The sequence below is a fragment of the Misgurnus anguillicaudatus genome, chromosome 25 (assembly GCF_027580225.2).
Source record: "Misgurnus anguillicaudatus chromosome 25, ASM2758022v2, whole genome shotgun sequence".
Taxonomy (NCBI): Eukaryota; Metazoa; Chordata; class Actinopteri; order Cypriniformes; family Cobitidae; genus Misgurnus; species Misgurnus anguillicaudatus.
The window spans coordinates 13,368,898-13,389,337 of NC_073361.2; the positions used below are offsets into that span (position 1 = coordinate 13,368,898).

At 36.4% G+C, this 20,440-nt stretch overlaps 1 protein-coding gene across 1 annotated transcript in view; it reads right to left on the reverse strand.

The window, feature by feature from the left end:
- Positions 1-1,847: 1,847 nt before the first annotated feature.
- lancl2 (LanC lantibiotic synthetase component C-like 2 (bacterial)) overlaps positions 1,848-20,440 on the reverse strand; it is a 41,226-nt gene continuing 22,633 nt past the window's right edge. The window contains exons 6-10 of the mRNA XM_055181618.2: positions 17,805-17,951; positions 12,053-12,235; positions 8,667-8,843; positions 4,071-4,143; positions 1,848-2,572 (exon numbers count right to left, since the gene is read on the reverse strand). Coding sequence (XP_055037593.1) covers positions 2,496-2,572; positions 4,071-4,143; positions 8,667-8,843; positions 12,053-12,235; positions 17,805-17,951 — 657 coding nt within the window. The 3' untranslated portion in view covers positions 1,848-2,495. The remainder of the gene's footprint in view (positions 2,573-4,070; positions 4,144-8,666; positions 8,844-12,052; positions 12,236-17,804; positions 17,952-20,440) is intronic.

Genomic DNA, 20,440 nt, shown 5'->3' on the forward strand with positions numbered 1-20,440 from the left:
CGCTGGTGTGTCACAGGACCAGATATAGATGAGAAGTTGTGGTTTAAAAGTGCAGTTTTTTTTTCTTGCCAAAAATGAAATTTTTTTCACTGGATAAGACCTTTATGCCTCGTTTGAGATCGTTTGGAGTCCTTTTAAACTGCATTAAAACTGTTAGTGTTGGGGTCCATTAAAAATCCTGGAATGTTTTTCTTAAAAAACCTAATTTCTTGTCGGCTGAACAAAAAAAGACATCAACATTTTGGATGACATGGTGGTGAGTAAATTATCTGGAATTTATTTAATATTTTTTAGAAAATGGACTAATCCTTTAATTCAGCCGTTAGGACAATTAAATTGGATTGGAATTATTTTTATTTTGAAAATCACTAAATTAAATACAAAATAATTATTGCTATATAGCATAGAAAAGTTCTGTCATAGCTGATTATTTTTTTAGCAAATTCACAATGAAGTACCAATGTGTTGTTGGCAGGGGGAGGGGCGGGGCTGTGTTTCCTACCCTCCACCGCCACTTTCAGAGTGTGCTTGTAGCAGCTAGGAGGCTGCTCAGGTTGCAGCAACAGTACAATTTGTCCAGTTAAAAGTTGTTCTATCACTAAAATAATTTTAGAGACTTTAAAGGTAAAAACACTACATAGTGTTGCTTTAAAGAATTTTTTGCCTGGCTCAGGAATTCATAAAAAAACCACACAATTTTTATCCTGGCAAAAAAGAAATAAAAGTGCTAACAAAGTCAAAGGGATTACTTTGATTTAAGCCAATGTGGTTGTCTAAAACTACATATGTAAAGGTTATTATAATTCCACCTGAAGGATGTCTTTGTGCTCACCTCAGTAGCATGTCTGAATAGTTAACTATACTGTAACAATGTGGCAGAATTAGTCAGGAATGAGCCGTCAGTCTCTGCGCCCACACATACTTCCTGTCAGCTTTAACACTGCAGTGGACGGTGGAAACAACTGCCGCATTCTGTTAAATTACAATATGTGACCCTGGACTATAAAACTATTGTTGTATGGTAATATTTGTTGTATGGTTTGTTAGGATAAGACAATATTTGGCCAACTTTTTGAATATCCGGAATTTGAGGGGTGCAAAATATATCAAAATATTGAGAAAATGGCCTAGATAAAGTCCTTAGCAACTGCATCACTCGCAGAAATAAAGTTTTGATATATTCATGGTAGGAAATTTACAAAATATCTTCATGGAAAATGATCTTTACTTAATATCCTAGTGATTTTTGTCATAAAGAAAAATGTATTATTTTGACCCATTCAATGTATTGTTAGCTATAGCTACAAATGAAGAGTTTCGTTGCAAAACGCAATAAACGCCATTTTTTTACATTTTTGTCAAAACATGTTTATTATTATGTTATCATGTTATTATTTAGTTTTATGGTGCTACTTTGCTGTATTTTTTAAGTTAAAAACAAACCAACTGCAGTTGCATTGAAATTAATTGGAATGCACAACCAAAAAACGAGATTTCTGAACAATTAAAAAAACGGTGGTTATCTCGTTTTGCAACGAAACTCTTCAAATATACCTGTGTGACTTAAAAAGATTTTGTGGTCCAGGGTCACATATGTAATGCAGGTATGTCAAAAACTATTATTTTATTATCTTTAAATATCATAACAAAGTATGTAATCTAATACACATAATGGGGTCCTCCTCCTCTTCTCTATCCATTATTAAGGGGTCCTTGCCCTGAAAAAGGTTGAAGACCTCTGCTCCATAGTGTACAGTATTTTAAATGCTCTTAAACCTAAAACAGAAAAATCTGTCAATTGTTATTAAAAAAAAATCTTTTAATGTACTCTAAATAATGACACATGATTTCCAGTTCAAAAAAGTACAATTTATTGAGACATTCATAGCACAGTTTGCCTGAGGAAATTATATTTACAATAACGTATCATTCATTCGGTACAGTGAATACTTTCTTTCATCAAGACATTCATCTGTGGCAACTGAAACGAAACACTTTGACATACAGTACATAGAGCACAAAACAACCACGCTGTGTCGATACTGTTGATATTTTACTTACAGGCACATATACACAAGTGTGTTGCCATCCTCATGCAAAGACAAAAGACAACATATACAGATCCTCAACAGGTAAAATCGAAGCCATCCTGTTGCGAGACACCATCGAACAGATACACTGCTACAAGCCACCAAACATGCAGATGCAAAAAAAGGACAGAAATTGAAACCAAATGAAATGATATATTAGCATAAAAACCAACATATGGATAAAGACTACAAGCGTCAAAGACAAAACTTGAGGCGGCGATGACAGAAGTTATAGGCAGAAGGCTGGATTTTTTTTGCGTCCGTTGTGATGAGGAAGAATTTTTGTCTTCGTCATTTTAAAGGGTCCATCCGTGTCGTTGTAGTCATCATACCATCAAATGTGCGCTGTAAAAGCATGTAAAGTCCCAATGAAGGAGTAAAAGTTTATGCCTCCAAATGAACCGGTCAAAGTTCAAAAGCAGGGAAGCGGGAAGTCTCAGGCTGCATGAGATCGGAGAGATAATGGATGGCTCCGGCCATACCTGCATCCAAGAAAAACAAACAGATCAGTTTGGGAAACCCTTTGTTGACAACAGAAATATTTTATATTTTACATATCACACCCAATTAATGTGTAAGCTACTGTTATGTCTTGGCTCAATAAAGTCCCTTAACAATTTGATTTCCTGTAGCTGATGCGGTGATATAACATTGCATCATTGTTGTGAGGACGTGATGCGTGGGATCCGGGTTCATCTCTAACCGATAGCTACAGAGGAAGCGACGGGAGACACCAACTGACCAATCAGAGTGTGACTTTTAATTAGACTTGGTGTGCAGGAAGTGGGTTACCATGACAACAACAAGGTAATGCAGCGGATAAATCACTATGGATGCCAACTCGGCTGGCACGGTGAATACAGATGGCTGAATTTAAGGATTTAGTTCATTAAAATAGCCTATAAATTAATATAATTATGGAAAAATGGCTTTGTTATTTTATTTTGGGCTTTTTGCCATTTTAAAGTAATGCGAAAATAAGATATGATGGCGGAGAGAAACAAGGATTCGAAAATGGATTTAAACTTGAATTTATTAATACAAATTTCTGATCTTCAATGCATCATTCATATTTTTTCTAAAGAACAAAACAAATTTATCTTTATAATCGTTTTCCATATACAATTTTTTTTTCTTATTGAATACAAGTCTCTATGATATAGGGCTGTCACAAATTAAATAATCGTCTTATCGCGATTGTTTGACCTCATGAACAATGATTTCAGATCACCGCAATGATTGCACATCTCTCTAAAAAACACAAGGGGGAGCTGCAGCGCCTGTATATAAACGAGACCGTATCAGATTACTTTTAAATATGTGTTGTGTATTAATATTTACTGCCAGGTAAACCTCGCAAAAGATTTAATTTAAATAATCACAACAATATGTGAAAATTACTTCATAAACAAAGAAAAAAAATTATGAGAATTAAATGTCAAAGCAATAAAATAGGCAATTAATCGGCATAATCATCAAAGCCCTTAAACAGGCAATTAATTGCCATAATCGTCACAATTTATTAAACAAATTAACCGTCAGCTAAATTTCATAATTGTGACAGCCCTACTATGATATACATACTGCAACAGTATCCAAATAAAATGGGTTATGAATGCTGATTTTCAAAAGGTATAGCTGCAAGCATCCACAAGTAAAGTGCTTTTATATTACAGCCTTGAATAGTTTATTTGACATAAACAACGTTGACAGGCCTCAGTTACATAAGCAAGGCCATAATTTGCATGCAAACTGGATAATGAACAAAGTAAACAGCGGCTATTACAGCAATCTCTATACCTTTCATTTTCTCAGAGAGAATGACAAACTGGGAACTTTAACATAACTGGCCTTTGTTAAAAACAACCCTCTAAAATACAATGATGATATTTTGATTTCATGAAATGTACTGGAAACGCTGGAAGTGGAGGTGTGAAGAACATTTAGATATTTTATGTGTGACGTGATCATCAGATTTACCTTCAAAAAGAGAATAAGGCCGATCTGGAATACGGCAACCATGGGCTCCATAGTCTAAACACCATTCAGCAAACTAAAACAAAAATATGTTTAAGAGGCTATTAGAAAATCATCATTGGACACATTCACTTTAAAAGAGAAGAATTATAATGGAAGGGATGAATTCAAAGGCACATAATAATTTATAAATGCATTAAAGAGCAAGCAAGTGACCAGGATGCTGGAGTGGTTGCTGGACATTGCTATGCAGTTGCTAAGGAGTACTGAATCTGTTTTAACATAATCAATAGGAGCTCCATAGCTAACCCAAATCAAAAGAGACCACTCCCCATAAGTCTCTATGATACTGTAGTCCAGTGGTCTCCAACAGGTTGCCCACACGGAGTCTGTGAGTTGCCCGCCAAAGCACATTCTATTAATAGCCTCAATTTTAATATTTATTTATATTTATATATATATATATATATATATATATATATATATAAATTTATATTTATATATATATTATTTTTTATTTGCCCATCAGTCTGTTTGTTGTAATACATAATGAAATGTAATATACATGCAAAGTTTAGCCCTTTACCTGGCACAGCCCTTTTTAAGTTGGGGGTAATAAGTGATGTACCCCTTCACATTAATATAAGTCTGACATTTTTTTGGTCTAGAAGCCTAATGTTTGTCTTGTTTTAAAGAAGACATTTAAAAAAAAAATTACGGAAGTGTCTGGAGGTGAAAATATTAAATAAGAAAAAATTGTTATAGCAGTTTATATTTATGTAATAAATAATAATTATGCAATATAGTATTGTTTTATACATAAAATTATAAAAAAAAATATAGGTTTGTGTTGGTTTGCTCTGCATACTCTTGTCACAAATTAATAAATTACAGTCACTGCATTATTATTACTGCTAAAAACTGAACTTTTGAATATGAAAACTACATTCTTAGACCTTTCCAACAATATATAGTTTGTCGTGATAGATTAACATTTACATTAAAAATATTAAAGTAAACTCGGGTGTCCCGCTCACTAGACAGTGCCAGTTAACGGGTTAATCTCCAAGACAGTATATGTTTTGTGATTAACATTAAGACAATTTTATATTCAGCTGTATGATATAAACCGTATTTATTGCCTCTAAAATGTGTCAACAGAGATATAAGAGGATAGTCATTCATATCAAGTCTTAAAGGGACACTCCACTTTTTTTGAAAATATGCACATTTTCCAGCTCCCCTAGAGTTAAACATTTGATTTTTACCGTTTTGAAATCCATTCAGCTGATCTCTACCAACTTTTAGCATAGCTAAATGATATTACACAGTGCCCGAAAATAGTCCCCTGCTATTGAAAGTAACCAATGGGACTATTTTCGGACACTGCGCAATATCACTACGCCTGCTGCAGCCATGTTACATCAGCAAAGTCCTTGATTATTACGCCAAATTGAGAGTATAGTTCCTAGCCATATCTGCCTAGAAAATTACAACTTTTAATTTTCTGTCGGTCTAAGTACACGATGTAATTACAAAAGAGTCAAGTTTTAAATATGAAAAATATCGAAACTCTTTGGTTATTTTTTAGCACAATGCTAATGGTCTAATCAGATTCAATAGATTATGCTAAGCTATGCTAAAAGTGCTAGCGCCGGACCCGGAGATCACCTGAATGGACTTCAAAACGGCAAAAATCAAATGTTCAACTCCAGTGGAGCCGGAAAATGAGCATATTCTCAAAAAAAGTGGAGTGTCCCTTTAAACAAAAGCATTTTATATTTATCACATGAAGTCGAAAGCTTCTGCGTTCTGATCTTCCATCTATAGTTTCTGGGTATAAATCAATTGTTTGGACGGGGCAATTTCTGTTTCACCTTTTCACAGAAGCAGCGGAAACCTTTTCACTCAAGCTGTTCAATTGTACACGAGGCCGAGTTATTCACGGTTACACAAAAGATACGGACAAGCCACTTTAGTCACGGTGGAAAATGAAAGATTGTGTCTGGCGGCGTTGGTTAATTTGGGCTAGAAAATGACTTGGTCTTTGAAAGGTTAGAGTGATAACATGGGAACAGCGAAACCCATTATGCTTTCATTACTTCTGCAGGCTGCCAGGCCGTGGCAATCATAGACAAGTTGCTGAAATGAGTGGCAATGCGCATCAATATTCTAGAGTAATCTGTGTGCGCTGCTGTGTGCTGATCAGTTATAAGAAAGTGATTTTTGTCATCGAGTTAATAATAGTTAAAATTATAAGTGTCTCCGGACAGCTGACCCTGGAATATTATTATTATTAGTCGGTAATGGACTCAAAAATTAAACAGGACAGTGCATTGTTTTTTTTTTTTTCAATTGTTATGCATCAGGAAATATAAAACAGTTACCGTATTATCTGGACTATAAGCCGCACTTACAAGGCACACCTGACTACCGTATTTTTCGGTCTATAAGCCGCGTATGTTTTCATAACTTGGCTGGTGCTGCATCTTATAGTCAGGTGTGCCTTGTAAGTCAGTACGAATTAATTTTGACATTTATGAGGCAAGAGACAACATTACCGTCTACAGCGCAAGAGTCCGCTATATGCTGCTTCTGTATTATTGTAATTCAATGGATTCAGTGATGTGGAATGACGAGTATGCAAACTTCACGCTAGTTGGCTTGTTTGGTTAATTTAGCCTATTCAACCTTCCAGATAAGTTCTGTATGCTATGGTTTATCGTATAAATAACTTTAGTCCCTGTACTTTAACGTACAGACATCTATTCAGCTGTTCTGTCTGCTAATGTTTAGTTGAATAACTTGCCTTTCTAGATTAAATGTCTGTTCTTCGGCTTTGATTTTGTAAAAATAATTTTCTTAATAAATGCGACATATAGTCTACTGTGACTTATATATGTTATTTCGTCTTAATGACACATTTTTAATGATGCCGCTTATAGTCCGGAAAGTACGGTATAAAGGGGATCGCACACCGGCCGCGCAGCTCAGCGTTGCGCCGCGTCGAGTTGCATGTAGGACAACTCGGAGGTATTGTAAACCGGAAGTGCACATTAAATCTACTTCAAAATGCAAAATATACGTTAGCAGCCAATGTTAATCGTTAATGATTTGGGATAAATATGATGTTATTTAATGTTAAACTATGTGAGTGGCGCTGTGTGTCGCAACAGGGATTTAAGCAACTTCCTGAGTCACAGCTGGGCGGCGCGGACAGGCGCCACCTGGCGGCGCCGGTGTGCGCATACTCATAGAAAACAATGTGTTCGATTTTTTTAGAACGGCGCGGCACAGCCGGTGTGCGACCCCCTTAAGACGGAGCACCAGCCAAGATATGAAAAAAGATGTGGCTTATAGACCGAAAAATACAGAATCCATAATTGTATAAATTGCAATCTCCTAACTTTTGCCTCTTTAACGCCATCTCTGTTTGAAACATAAAACTGCAGCTTACTGTATGTAAAAAAATAATAATAAATTTCCAGCAAAATTCAACAATAAATTATTATTATTATAAGCATAGCGGTGCAAGTTGGACTAAAGTAAGGAGACAGTTTTGAAGATTTATTTAATTATTTATTTATTATTTTGTTTATTTAACAATCACCAGAAAGGTTAAGAATTTAAAGTAGTGCTGTGCAAAGATTAATCGCAGACAAAATAAAAGTGATTTTTGGCATAATATATGAGTGTGTGCTGTGTGTAATTATTATGTATATATAAATACACGCACATTCATGGATTTACATGTGTATATATATTTATTTATTTATATTTGTATGTATTCTATATTATATATAAATGTAAAAAAGGATATATAAATAAAAAAATTCTTAAATGAATATATGTATGTGTGTGTGTTTAAATATACACAATAATTACACACAACACACACACATATATTATGCAAAAATCACTTTTATTTTGTATGCGATTAATCGTGATTAATCTTTGCCCAATTAATATTATATATATATATATATATATATATATATATATATATATATATATATATATATATATATATATATATATATATATATATATATATAAAATTTTTTGTAAAAATTGTAAACTGATCATATTGCTACACTAAAACAATAACATATGTGAAATCCAGGCTAAAGTCTCATAATCTAATAATGACATAAGGAGTATCTAAGTTTGATTTCAGTCCTTTACTCAGTCAATATTAAAGATATCAAATGTATATTTTCACTGACTGTTTTTACATGATGTAGGATGATTTTATTTATAATAATGCAGTATAATGTTCTGTATGCAGTACCTACAGATGAAAGGCTTATATGAACAAAAGTTCATGTCACCAGTTTGAGAATCTGTTTCCATGACGTCAGCTTTAATAATAGGGCTCATTGGCTCTTAACAGTGGGTGGCTGCTGTGTGTACAGACGCCGAGAGCTTTGCAGAGCGGTGTACACAGCAGTGTAAATGAACCGAATGTGTACACAAATTCACGCACCTGCTGACAGACACCCGATCTAGATGTGATTTAGTTTTTTTAGGATGTATAAAATTAGCTGATAAAAGTGACAAAAATGTTTTATTAACAGATCTCAAATCACTAGTACACACCTTGCAGGCACGATACAGGTACTTCTTATCCTGTGTAAGGTGGTAGAGGGAGAGAAAGGCATATCCGTTCCCCGCGGTGCCATGACAGATTCCATAACCTTTCCTCAGTAAGCCTCGCTGCCAGATCACCTCTCCACATTCGAAAGCATCTTTTAGGTATTTATCATCCTTGAAGACCTGAAAACAATAGCACACGCACATTAAATATCAGACTTTATACCACGGGGCTGTTGAATGCTTTATTCTGATTGGCTGAGAAATGTTCCATGGGTGTTGATTATTTTTCCGTAAACCGCACCCCTAGCTTGTCAAACGTCTTGGAAATAGGCACCAGAGCAATGTTTGTGGTAACCGTGGTATAAGCGAAATAATTGTCTCCGAATTATTTGAAAATAATGCACACTCGCAGTGTAACGGTGTGCTCACTCCACATACATTATTTTCTTATAATTCAACAGTCCTGTCGTCAATTATTCCTTATATAGTTTTATGCATAGATGACTACTTTAATCTCAGTATCAATGGTATAATTACAGTGATTAAGTACTTATAGTCAACTATAATAGTTATAACAGGTCTACAGTGCGTACTAGCATTTGCATATTCGTATTTCTAAAGGTCTAAGTGTGCAGTGTGTATGAAAATATGATAAGCTCAGTTGACCTTAGACCAGGGATTTTCAATTTGTGGGTCATGCAAACTCGCTTTGCTGTTGTGGTGAACAAAAAAAGTCAAATTAATGACTAGCAATGACAATGATTTTGATATGATGTTCCATAAAGTATCTACATTCACCTAAAGGATTATTAGGAACACCATACTAATACTGTGTTTGACCCCCTTTTGCATTACTGCCTTAATTCTACATGGCATTGATTCAACAAGGTGCTGAAAGCATTCTTTAGAAATGTTGGCCCATATTGATAGGATAGCATCTTGCAGTTGATAGAGATTTGTGGGATGCACATCCAGGGCACGAAGCTCCCGTTCCACCACATCCCAAAGATGCTCTATTGGGTTGAGATCAGGTGACTGTGGGGGCCATTTTAGTACAGTGAACTTATTGTCATGTTCAAGAAACCAATTTGAAATGATTCAAGCTTTGTGACATGGTGCATTATGGTGGTCATAAAGGGATGGACATGGTCAGAAACAATGCTCAGGTAGGCCATGGCATTTAAACAATGCCCAATTGGCACTAAGGGGCCTAAAGTGTGCCAAAAAAACATCCTCCACACCATTACACCACCACCACCACCACCACCCTGCACAGTGGTAACAATGCATGATGGATCCATGTTCTCATTCTGTTTATGCCAAATTCTGACTCTACCATCTGAAAGTCTCAAAAGAAATCGAGACTCATCAGACCAGGCAACGTTTTTTCAGTCTTCAACTGTCCAATTTTAGTGAGCTTGTGCAAATAGTAGCCTCTTTTTCCTATTTGTAGTGGAGATGAGTGGTACCCGGTGGGGTCTTCTGCTGTTGTAGCCCATCCGCCTCAATATTGTGCGTGTTGTGGCTTCACAAATGCTTTGCTGCATACCTCAGTTGTAACGAGTGGTTATTTCAGTCAAAGTTGCTCTTCTATCAGCTTGAATCAGTCGGCACATTCTCCTCTGACCTCTAGCATCAACAAGGCATTTTCGCGCACAGGACTGCCACATTCTGGACGTTTTTTCCCTTTTTACACCATTCTTTGTAAACCCTAGAAATGGTTGTGCATGAAAATCCCAGTAACTGAGCAGATTGTGAAATACTCAGACCGGGCCGTCTGTCACCAACAACAATGCCACGCTCAAAATTGCTTAAATCACCTTTCCCATTCTGACATTCAGTTTGGAGTTCAGGAGATTGTCTTGACCAGGGCCACACCCCTAAATGCATTGAAGCAACGGCCATGTGATTGGTTGATTAGATAATTGCATTAATGAGAAATTGAACAGGTGTTCCTAATAATCCTTTATATATTTAATTAAACAGACATTTTGTTAATAAAATGACAAGGAAAATACAAACAAAGTGGTAAAATGTTTCATATTTTCACTTCAAAATAGGTGGGTGGGTCCCAGGATAGATTATATTATACCTATGAGTGGGTCTGAAAATGAAATGTTTGGGAACCACTGCCTTAAACTACTACATCATCATCATCATCGACTGGGCTAAAGCAATAAACCATTCATATTTTATGTTACAGACTGTAATGTAATGCATTTAAATGAATGGTTATATATACAGTATAACAAAAATATAAAACTATAAATAACACAAATCTGCAGAAAAACTGTTTAGCATACAGTACTGTATCGATTTGCATACATTGTTCATACAACCAAATTTAACCTTACTTATTTATATACTAGTAATAAATTTTCACTTGATAGTGTGGGAGTAAGAATGTCTATTTGTGTGTGACACGGGCGTCAAATGTCATTTGTCAAACTATGCATTAAAAAGGTTTCTGGAAGAATAATTCAGTTTCCAAATATAACACATGCTCAATTTCCCTTCTAGCCCCAAGGCTACTAGCACAGACCGAGATAAAGAGAAAGTGAGCGAGAGTCATTAAAAGAGTGAGAAAGAGAGAAAAAAGAAAGACCCATATGTCCATGCAACAGTGAAGTCAGAAAATTGTACTAGAAGTTGTTATAAAAAAGCAATAAATACACGTTTAAATGTTAATATTTGTGCCATTAATCATCTAAGAGTCTAAACAGTTCATGGCTTTGATCCCAGTGATCACACATACTGATAAAATGTATTATTTAAAAATTATAGCTCTTGAGGTAATAATGAGTATAATATGCTTCAAAGTAATAAAACAGAAGAGTCCATAAGTAACCACTAGATGTCGCTGTGGGATGCTTTATGTTTCAAACAATCTAGAAGAACGAATAACAACTGCATATAAATCTTCTTCTGTGCATAGTTTATGGGAGGCACTAAAGCAATAAGTCCATAAGAGATTTTATGTTACAGACCCATGTGGTTAATAAAAAAATAAAAAAATAAATGCATGGCCTTTTTATTTGGTAAGCAGCAGGGGGCCCTACAGTACCAATTTTGATCTTTCTAATATGATACAGGTCTATTTAAAATCTACGAAGGGGTTGAGATATAGGGGCAAGCTATACACTTTAAAGAAAATAGTTTGCTAACTAAACCATTTAAGGAGAAACTACTGTAATATTCATTCTCAAATGTGAATTTGAGATGTTTCTTCGAGCTGGGTGTGTACGGTTTAAATCTAGACCTGGGTGTGAGAAACTTCATTTATGTGGTGAATACACATGTACATGTTTATAAGTTTCCACTGTTTGTGTACAGAAATGTCGTATGTGGTAACAGCACAGTTTGTGTGTGAACGTGTTTGTGTCACTCACTTTATGAGCCATGATGAGCATATGCACCACCCCAGGTGCTCCATGACACCAGTGCACCAGTCTGTCGGTCTCGTTGCTGAGGGATGATGGGTAATTGCCCGAGCGAAACTTCTTGTGCCGCACATAATCGACACTGGGCCGGACCAACTCATTCAATACGTCCTGATTTACATTGGCACCGGGCTGCACACAGAAACAACGAGAAAGTAAAAGCGAACGTGCACCTTTTATGATGCCTAGGGCTGTCACAATGATTAAATAATCGATTGTTTGACCTCATCGTGATGATTTCAGATCACCGCAATGATTGCACATCTCTCTAAAAAACACAAGGGGGAGCTGCAGCCCCTGTACAAACAAAACAGTATCGGATTACTTTTAAATATGTGTTATGTGTATTAAAGGGATAGTTCGGCCAAAAACGATATTAAACCCATGATTTACTCACCCCCAAGCTGTCCGAGTTGCATATGTCCATCGTTTTTCAGACAAACACATTTTCGGATATTTTAGAAAATATTTTAGATCTTTCTGTTGATTAAATGTAATGTTACGGGGTCCAGCAATAGTCCACGACCTTCAAGTCCAAAAAAGTGCGTCCATCCCTCACAAACTAAATCCAAACGGCTCCAGAACGACAAACAAAGGTCCTCCGTGGGCAATCCATGCGGTGCTGCTGTAGAAATATCCATATCCAAAATGTTACCAACGTTATAAACCACCCTCCGGTAGCGCCGCCATCTTAGAGTGATGCGCATTCAGGATGAGAGCTTACGCAGCGTACAGAGTTTCTCTGCTGCTGCTCTGTCCCCCCGCCCTCCGAATTTGTCATACGTCACTAAGAAAAGTGCGTACACTACGCTAATACTCTCTCCTGAGTCTAAGGTGGTGGCGCTACCGGAAGGTAGTTTATAACGTTAATAACATTTTAAATATGGATATTTCTACAACAACACCGCACGGATTACCCTCAGAAGACCTTTGTTTATCATCCTGGAGCCGTTTGGATTTAATTTGTGAAGGATGGACGCACTTTTTTTGGACTTGAAGGTCGTGGACTATTGCTGGACCCCGTAACATTACATTTAATCAACAGAAAGATCTAAAATATTTTCTAAAATATCCGAAAATGTGTTTGTCTGAAAAACGATGGACATATGCAACTCGGACAGCTTGGGGGTGAGTAAATCATGGGTTTAATATCGTTTTTGGCCGAACTATCCCTTTAATATTTTCTGCCAGGTATTCCTTGCAAAAATATTTAATTTAAATAATCACAATTATGTGTGAAAATTATTTTATAAACAAAGAAAAAATGTATGAGAATTAAATGTCAAAGCAATACAATAGACAATTAATTGTCATATTCGTAACAATTTATCAGGCAATTAACTGTCAGACAAATTTCATAACCTTGACAGCCCTACTGATGCCTATTGGTTCGTCTAATACTACAATGCAATTTAAAGGTATCTTTTAAAAACAGCTATGATATGCTGATGATACGATGCTCAAAACTGATTGCATGCAAGCACAGATGTTCCCTTAGTGCATTCAACAAACCAATCAATGCAACACACACCTACATAAATATTTACATATCCAAGAGAGCAGCAGTGCTGGTCCACTACAATACAGGCCACTGGACCACATCCTCATGTGTCACAGTGACGCACATCCCCGTTACCTTGACGACCGAGAGCAAACTGCAACCAATCATCTTGCAGCATCGATCTCTTCCAGTCCCCATATTGTCTTTGAATTTAATAACTGTCAAACTTGCATTGCTTTATCTCAATATTAAGTTTTCGCTCAAATAGAGAAGGTCAGTTCATCTGTTGACCTAAAGTAAAATATTTTTAAGTAATGCTCAATGCCGAGACCCATTTTTCTGTAACTCGCCCCAAGCTATTTGTAATACATCAAATAATGCTGCTTGGGAAAGATGGGTTGTTTTTTTAAGCCATTTAATACGCAAAAAAAAACCATCACCTGCCACACTGGACAGCCTAATACAGCATTTTGTTTGCAATTCGAGACATCTGATAAAACCAGATGGAGTAAAATCTTTCATCATCTAATGCACGGGCAGATTTCCAAACATATACTTCCTGTAGCCAGAGGCTGGGAATGAAAGGATAGACAGAGAATAAAAGAAAGGATGCTTTCCAATAGTCCTCTTCAGGCTATTGCTGTAAACATAGCTATTGAATTACAGTATACACTCCAACGGACGCAAACACAGAATGCACTGTTGCTTATGTACAGTATATTGTATAGCGCACTACATATTACTTGGCTAAATTTAATGTAAGCCCTGAACCAGTTACCACACAGCCACATGCTCTCCGAAGCCCTATTACCTGAAATTACATCACAGTCAACCTCCATCCACACACCACAGCATTATGTCTCGGTTAAGGCTGGTGTCATGAAGCAGAGATCATTTCCTACATGTAGCAACTGCAAAGTCCTCAGATTTTATTGCATGGGATAAAAAGTGGTACTTTTCGCTCTGCTTTAATAAGCGTATAAATGCTGTATAAAGACGAAGCTTACATAGCATATGGGGTCTTAAGAGTCTCCGGGGGAACCCATTACAGGTGATGGTATGATATATGGTTAATGGTAAAATTTCGCTGGGAAATTAAACAAAGACAGATTTATATGCACATATAATATTTTTTCAGCATTTCCCAGAAATCGCTTAGTTGATGTATAAATTGTAAACAAAGATGAGAGTTTGTGGACCAATCCATGTGAGGGTTGTACCAGGAGTTTTTCCAGCCCTAAGCCTTATCCACCATAGACATTATTTACGTAGACGCCTCATGACGTGCTGGAACGTAATCCAGCGTCGCCGCCATATTGGTTCACTCTACGCTAGCACCAATGGGAGACAACGGAGAGCGAGCCACTATGCCCATATTTTGGTATATTGATACCAGATCGCATGGGATTACCTTTCACAAGTAATATTGAATAATAATTTTGGTTATTTTACCATTTATTATATTATGTCATCATAACTAACGTTACTTACGTGTAACCAAACCGTGTGAAAATCCAGTAAAAATTCGGGGAGTTATGATTATTGTAGTTGGGGATACAACTTTCTCAGTAGAAATAAATGCAGTGGGGCGCATCAGGGACGCATTCCAAGATGGCGGCCGCGCTGATACCTCAGCTCCAATAGGCAGCTTCAGTCTATGAGGCATCTACATCTATAACGTGTGGTTTCCCAAAATGGGTTTCGTAAACCCCTGGTGGTTCACGAGGGAATTGCAGGTAGTTCGTGAATTGCTACAGTAAAACAATTAATTACAGTTAAATCATTACATTTAAATAAATGCTTTTAAATTAGGGATGCACGATATATCGGCCGACATATCGTTATCGGCCAATAACTGCTTATTTTTAATATTATCGGTTATCGGTCGGATAGCAAAATTAGGCCGATAAATGAAAGCCGATAAATGATGGATTATTTTTGGTTTGTTGAACCACTTCACTTGCTCATTGCTGGCCATGTGGAGTATTGATTGGTGCTTTCTGTGACATAGCACGAAGATGACACGTGTTGCGGGCTTAAGAAGAGTATGCTCGTCTAGCGCAAAGACAAGATGTCCGCGGCCTGGGAGTTTTTCATTGTGAAAATAATATGAATATTTATCAGCCTATATATATCGGTTATCGGCCCCCAAATATAAAGAGTTATCGGTTATCGGTATCGGCCAAAATTTCCATATCGGTGCATCCCTAGTTTAAATTAAAAACATCTAAATAAAACACTTACACAAAATATATATTTTATTTGTTTAATCTGAATGTCATGTGACCATTTCACCAAATTATATTAGAAATTCCTTAGAAAGGAGCACTTGCCAAATTGCTACAGTAGTGTGCGTCACAGGATCGGAGATAGACGAGAAGTTGTGGTTTAAAAGTGCATATTTTTACATTTTCTTGTCAAAAATGACAATTGTTTCACTGGATAAGACCCTTATGCCACGTTTGGAATCGTTTAGAGTAGAGTGCGGATCCTTCAATGATTAAACATTACTAGGGCTGCACGATTTGGGTAATTTTTCCCATTGATGCTATTATTGATGCTAATATTGCGATGTGCGATTGCGATTATACTAAATGGTATCATAAGTCAACTTGATGGGTTTTAAGGAAAATCCACACACAGTTTAGCTAAAATGTGTATTTGTAAAACTAGAAATGTTTTCGTATAGCCACGTGATGTAGCAACTGCTCAGTGTCAGTAATCCTAAATCCAAAATACCGCCATACAACAGACAGAGTTTTTTTTAACTACCAGATCACTGTCAACCTCCTCTGCATCCATCTTCGCTCTGGTATAAGTGACGACGCACACCACACATGTCCATGCCACACGTGCACTGCCTTTTTTGTTCATTTTTCTTTCTTTTTTTAAACAGCAAGGAAAATCATCAACTGTTATCAGAAAGTTTGTGTTAACAAGTCCACACATTTATTTAATGAATATAATTGCAACATTTTGCTGTCATATAATCGCACAGGCTGACATCGCGATTGCGATGCGATTAATTGTGCAGCACTAAACATTACCAAACTATTTATTACAATAAGTAATAATACAACTGAACTTTTGTTTTCAACAGATTCAGTAAAGAGATTTAAGAAAATGAACATATTTAACAAATTAAAAGTACTACAAAGACCAAACATCATCTTGGTATCCTTCGTATTAACTCCTAAGGCATTGATTTTACCGAGAATTATTGCTGTCAGGCCACCGGGAAAGAAAAAGTTCATAAAACACTGTTTGAATCTATGCCCATAATTCTGCTGGAAGCTTTTCCAATTTGATTCGTTGCCTGCGGTCACCATTTCATTCAGGTTGCATCCATAAACACCAGAGTTATTAAGCCTTTGCTTAAGGAGTTCAACATTTAAACCTAATTTACTTCTATTAAGAACTGTTATCAGCATTAAAAAGGTCAGAAGTGCGCTGAATCAGCACCAAAGTCAGCTAACCAAAACTGATTCACTTGTGTGGCCCTTAGTTCTGGGTTAAATGTGGACCTCAAGTGTATCTGGGCACTCATCCAAAACAGTAAGTCAAGACAGGCCCTCGTGGTCACAAATTTGGTTTACAGCGCAACATTTTAAAGTTGCAGATAAATTATTCATCCTCTCTAATGAATCCTGTGGTTGACTTCTGTTAGGAGTGGCTAATATAAGGCAAGCCATGCAGGTTTTTAAGGCAATGAAAAAGAAAATATGATCGCGTCATTTCGTGTTCCAATGCTTCACGCGTCAGCTGTGCATGAATGGATGACTCCACATTATGTGAAATTAATTGAAATTGTGTAGTTTGTGATATACTGTAAAATGCCCCCTTGGGAAATAATAGCACACTTTAATCTCCTACAGCTTTGTATGCAGCTATTTTAGGGATGAGAAACTGATGAAACAAAGCATTCAGAATAAAGGTTTCCTCAGCATGTTTTCCTGGCAGGGTCAGAAGCCTTTTGGAAGGGTCTCAGCAACATTAACAGAAGTTTGCTTGGTGTAAATCTTGATGCACAGTGCCTAAAGCATATTTGGTGTATGTGCCCTTCTGCTGACAGCTACCGGTAGATGTGCTTATGTAAAAATGGGCTGGAATCAACAACCATATTTACTAGCAGATGTGCTCCATGTATATACATCAGCACACAAAAAAATTGGAAAAAAAAGAGACAGAGGTTTATCTTACCTGCATAAGCATGTAGTAAATGCCTGCCAGGCCATGAGCTGCTCCAACATATTGTTTCTTATGCCATTCGTACAGCAGTGGACAACGCTCGCTTTTCTTCTCCTCTTTAGACAAGCTCTTCCCCGACTCCAAAATGCCCGTCACCACCTTAAAAACAAATGATTTCACTTGGATTAAATAATAGCATGTTTATGAATCAATTAATTCGCTATTGGGGAATGGTCAGCAAGTTTATCTCCAGAAAATCAGCACACAGAAAGGACTTGTCAGCAAATATAAAAATAACTGAATGCCTGCCCTTCAGTAAATGTGAAAAAAATGTTTTCGACATGTTTGCCCAAATACTATTGATTTCATCTTTGTGTAAGTATAAGGCAAGTCCATTTGCAAAATGAAATAAATCATGCCTATAACCATGGTACGGCATTTAATATTTCCATAAGAACGTGTTTGTAATTTAACGTAAGTAAATTAAAACAGTAGACAGTATCCTCAAAACACAAAGCTGCTAAAACAGCAAACTGAGTATATTTAAAAACAGACCAGAGATAAAATTTAAGGTGCAGCCAACAGAGAATATGCTTAAAAGCCAAAGAGATTTAAAGCACCTAATAAAACACTTATTTTCAAATTCAGTGTACCTCAAAGGTCTGTTTTCAGATACCATTGACTGTAAAAGGGACTACAGAGGATTAACAGACATTACAGTGTCTGAGCAGAGGTGTTTTTCTGCGCGCAAATAGTGTTCTGCGAACATGCGAGGATGCTTTCCCGCACGCGAATAGTGTTCTGCGCGCTCGCTAAGATGCTTTTCCGCACAAGGATAGTGTTCTGCGCTCGTATCTGTCGCTCGCGCGTGGTTTTCATGCACGCGAGTTTTGTGTCTGAATTACCAGCATATAAATCTATTGATCATTTGAAAAATTAAGACCTCCATGAAAAATTCAAGACTTAATATAAGAAAATGAAATTTAATACTTTTTTAAGACTTTTAAGAGTCCGCGGGTACCCTGTTAATTTCTTCTCGACTGAACGAACAAAAGATAAACATTTTGGATGACAAGGGGGTGAGTAAATTATCAGGAATTTTTTTTAAGAAAGTAGAGTATTCCTTTAATTATACACATGTATCTATAGTCTTTTGTTGGATTAAAGGCGGGGTGCATGATCTCTGAAAGCCAATGTTGACATACACCCCCCTACCCTAATAGAATCTGGACCTTTTTTTAATAGACCTGCCCCACACATAAGCAACCCAGGCAACGATGCCGGTTAGTAGACACGCCCCTTACTGCTGATTGACTACAAGTGTGTTTTGGTACTCGGCCCCACTCGCGTTTCCAAAGTGTTTTTCAAAAATCATGTATTTATTAGGGCTGGGAAAAGATTAATCGCGATTAATCGCATACAAAATAAAAGTAATTTTTTTGCATAATATATGTGTGTGTACTGTGTGTAATTATTGTGTATATTTAACCACACACACATAAAAATATTCATGTCAGATTTTTTTTATTTATATATCATTTTTTAAATTTATATATAATATAGAATATATAAAAATATAAATAAATATATATACACATGTAAATGTTTCTTAAATACATACATGAATGTGTGTGTATTTATTTATACATAATAATTACACACAGCACACTCGTATATTATGCCAAAAATCACTTTTATTTTGTATGCGATTAAACGCGATTAATCTTTTCCCAGCCCTAGTAATTATTTTCCTCATTTTCTCATTACAAGTTTTACCTCATTAATAAAGGAAATATTGCATAATAAATAAAAGTTAATTTAGTTTCACTAACTGTTTGTATGTTTCTCAGTTACTATAAATATATTTTAAATATCGGCCTTATATCGGCCACATTGCTTTATTAACATCGGCATCTGCCATCAAAAACACCATATTGGTCGACCACTAATAATAATATTATCAGTGGTGTATAAAGACCTTACATAATGAACTTTATTGTATTTATTACTTTAGAATGAGCAGTTTTTATCTACATACACCGCATTGAAGGCGCCATTTTGTGCCACCATGTTTCTACAGTAGCTCTAAACAGACAAACTGAATGTTTTCTCAGACGATGACATGTTTGTCCTGTCGTTCCCTATGCTTTTTGAAAAGAAAGGATAAGCTGTGGACTGAACCGCTGGTCTCACTGCTAGATGACGCTACAAATTCACAAATCCGACCTTTAGGATTAGAGAGAAATACAACTGTAAGCTGTAACAAAAACGCTATAATTGCCTCTAAATTAAAATAAACAGCAATTATGTCTCAGTACGTCTCTGATGTACTCTAGGTAGGTTTTGATACTTAGTCTCCATTATTTCTCTACGCTAGGATGCATTCTGCTTGGTTGTTGCCATATTGTTTGCCTGGTCAGCCCCGAGTCCAGTGCTAAAAATATCCCTACAGCTCTATACACAGAGGAGGTGAGGATGTGTGGGTGTGATCCAAACCCTTTTGTGTGACTGCAGAGCACAGATTTTACGCCTTTCCAACCCTGCCAAATTCAATCTCTTCAAAAACAGCACACACACACACACAGTCTTAAGGTGTCCACTGTTTGATTATTTCCAGCCCTAAAGGGTGCAATGCAGCAGGATAGAAA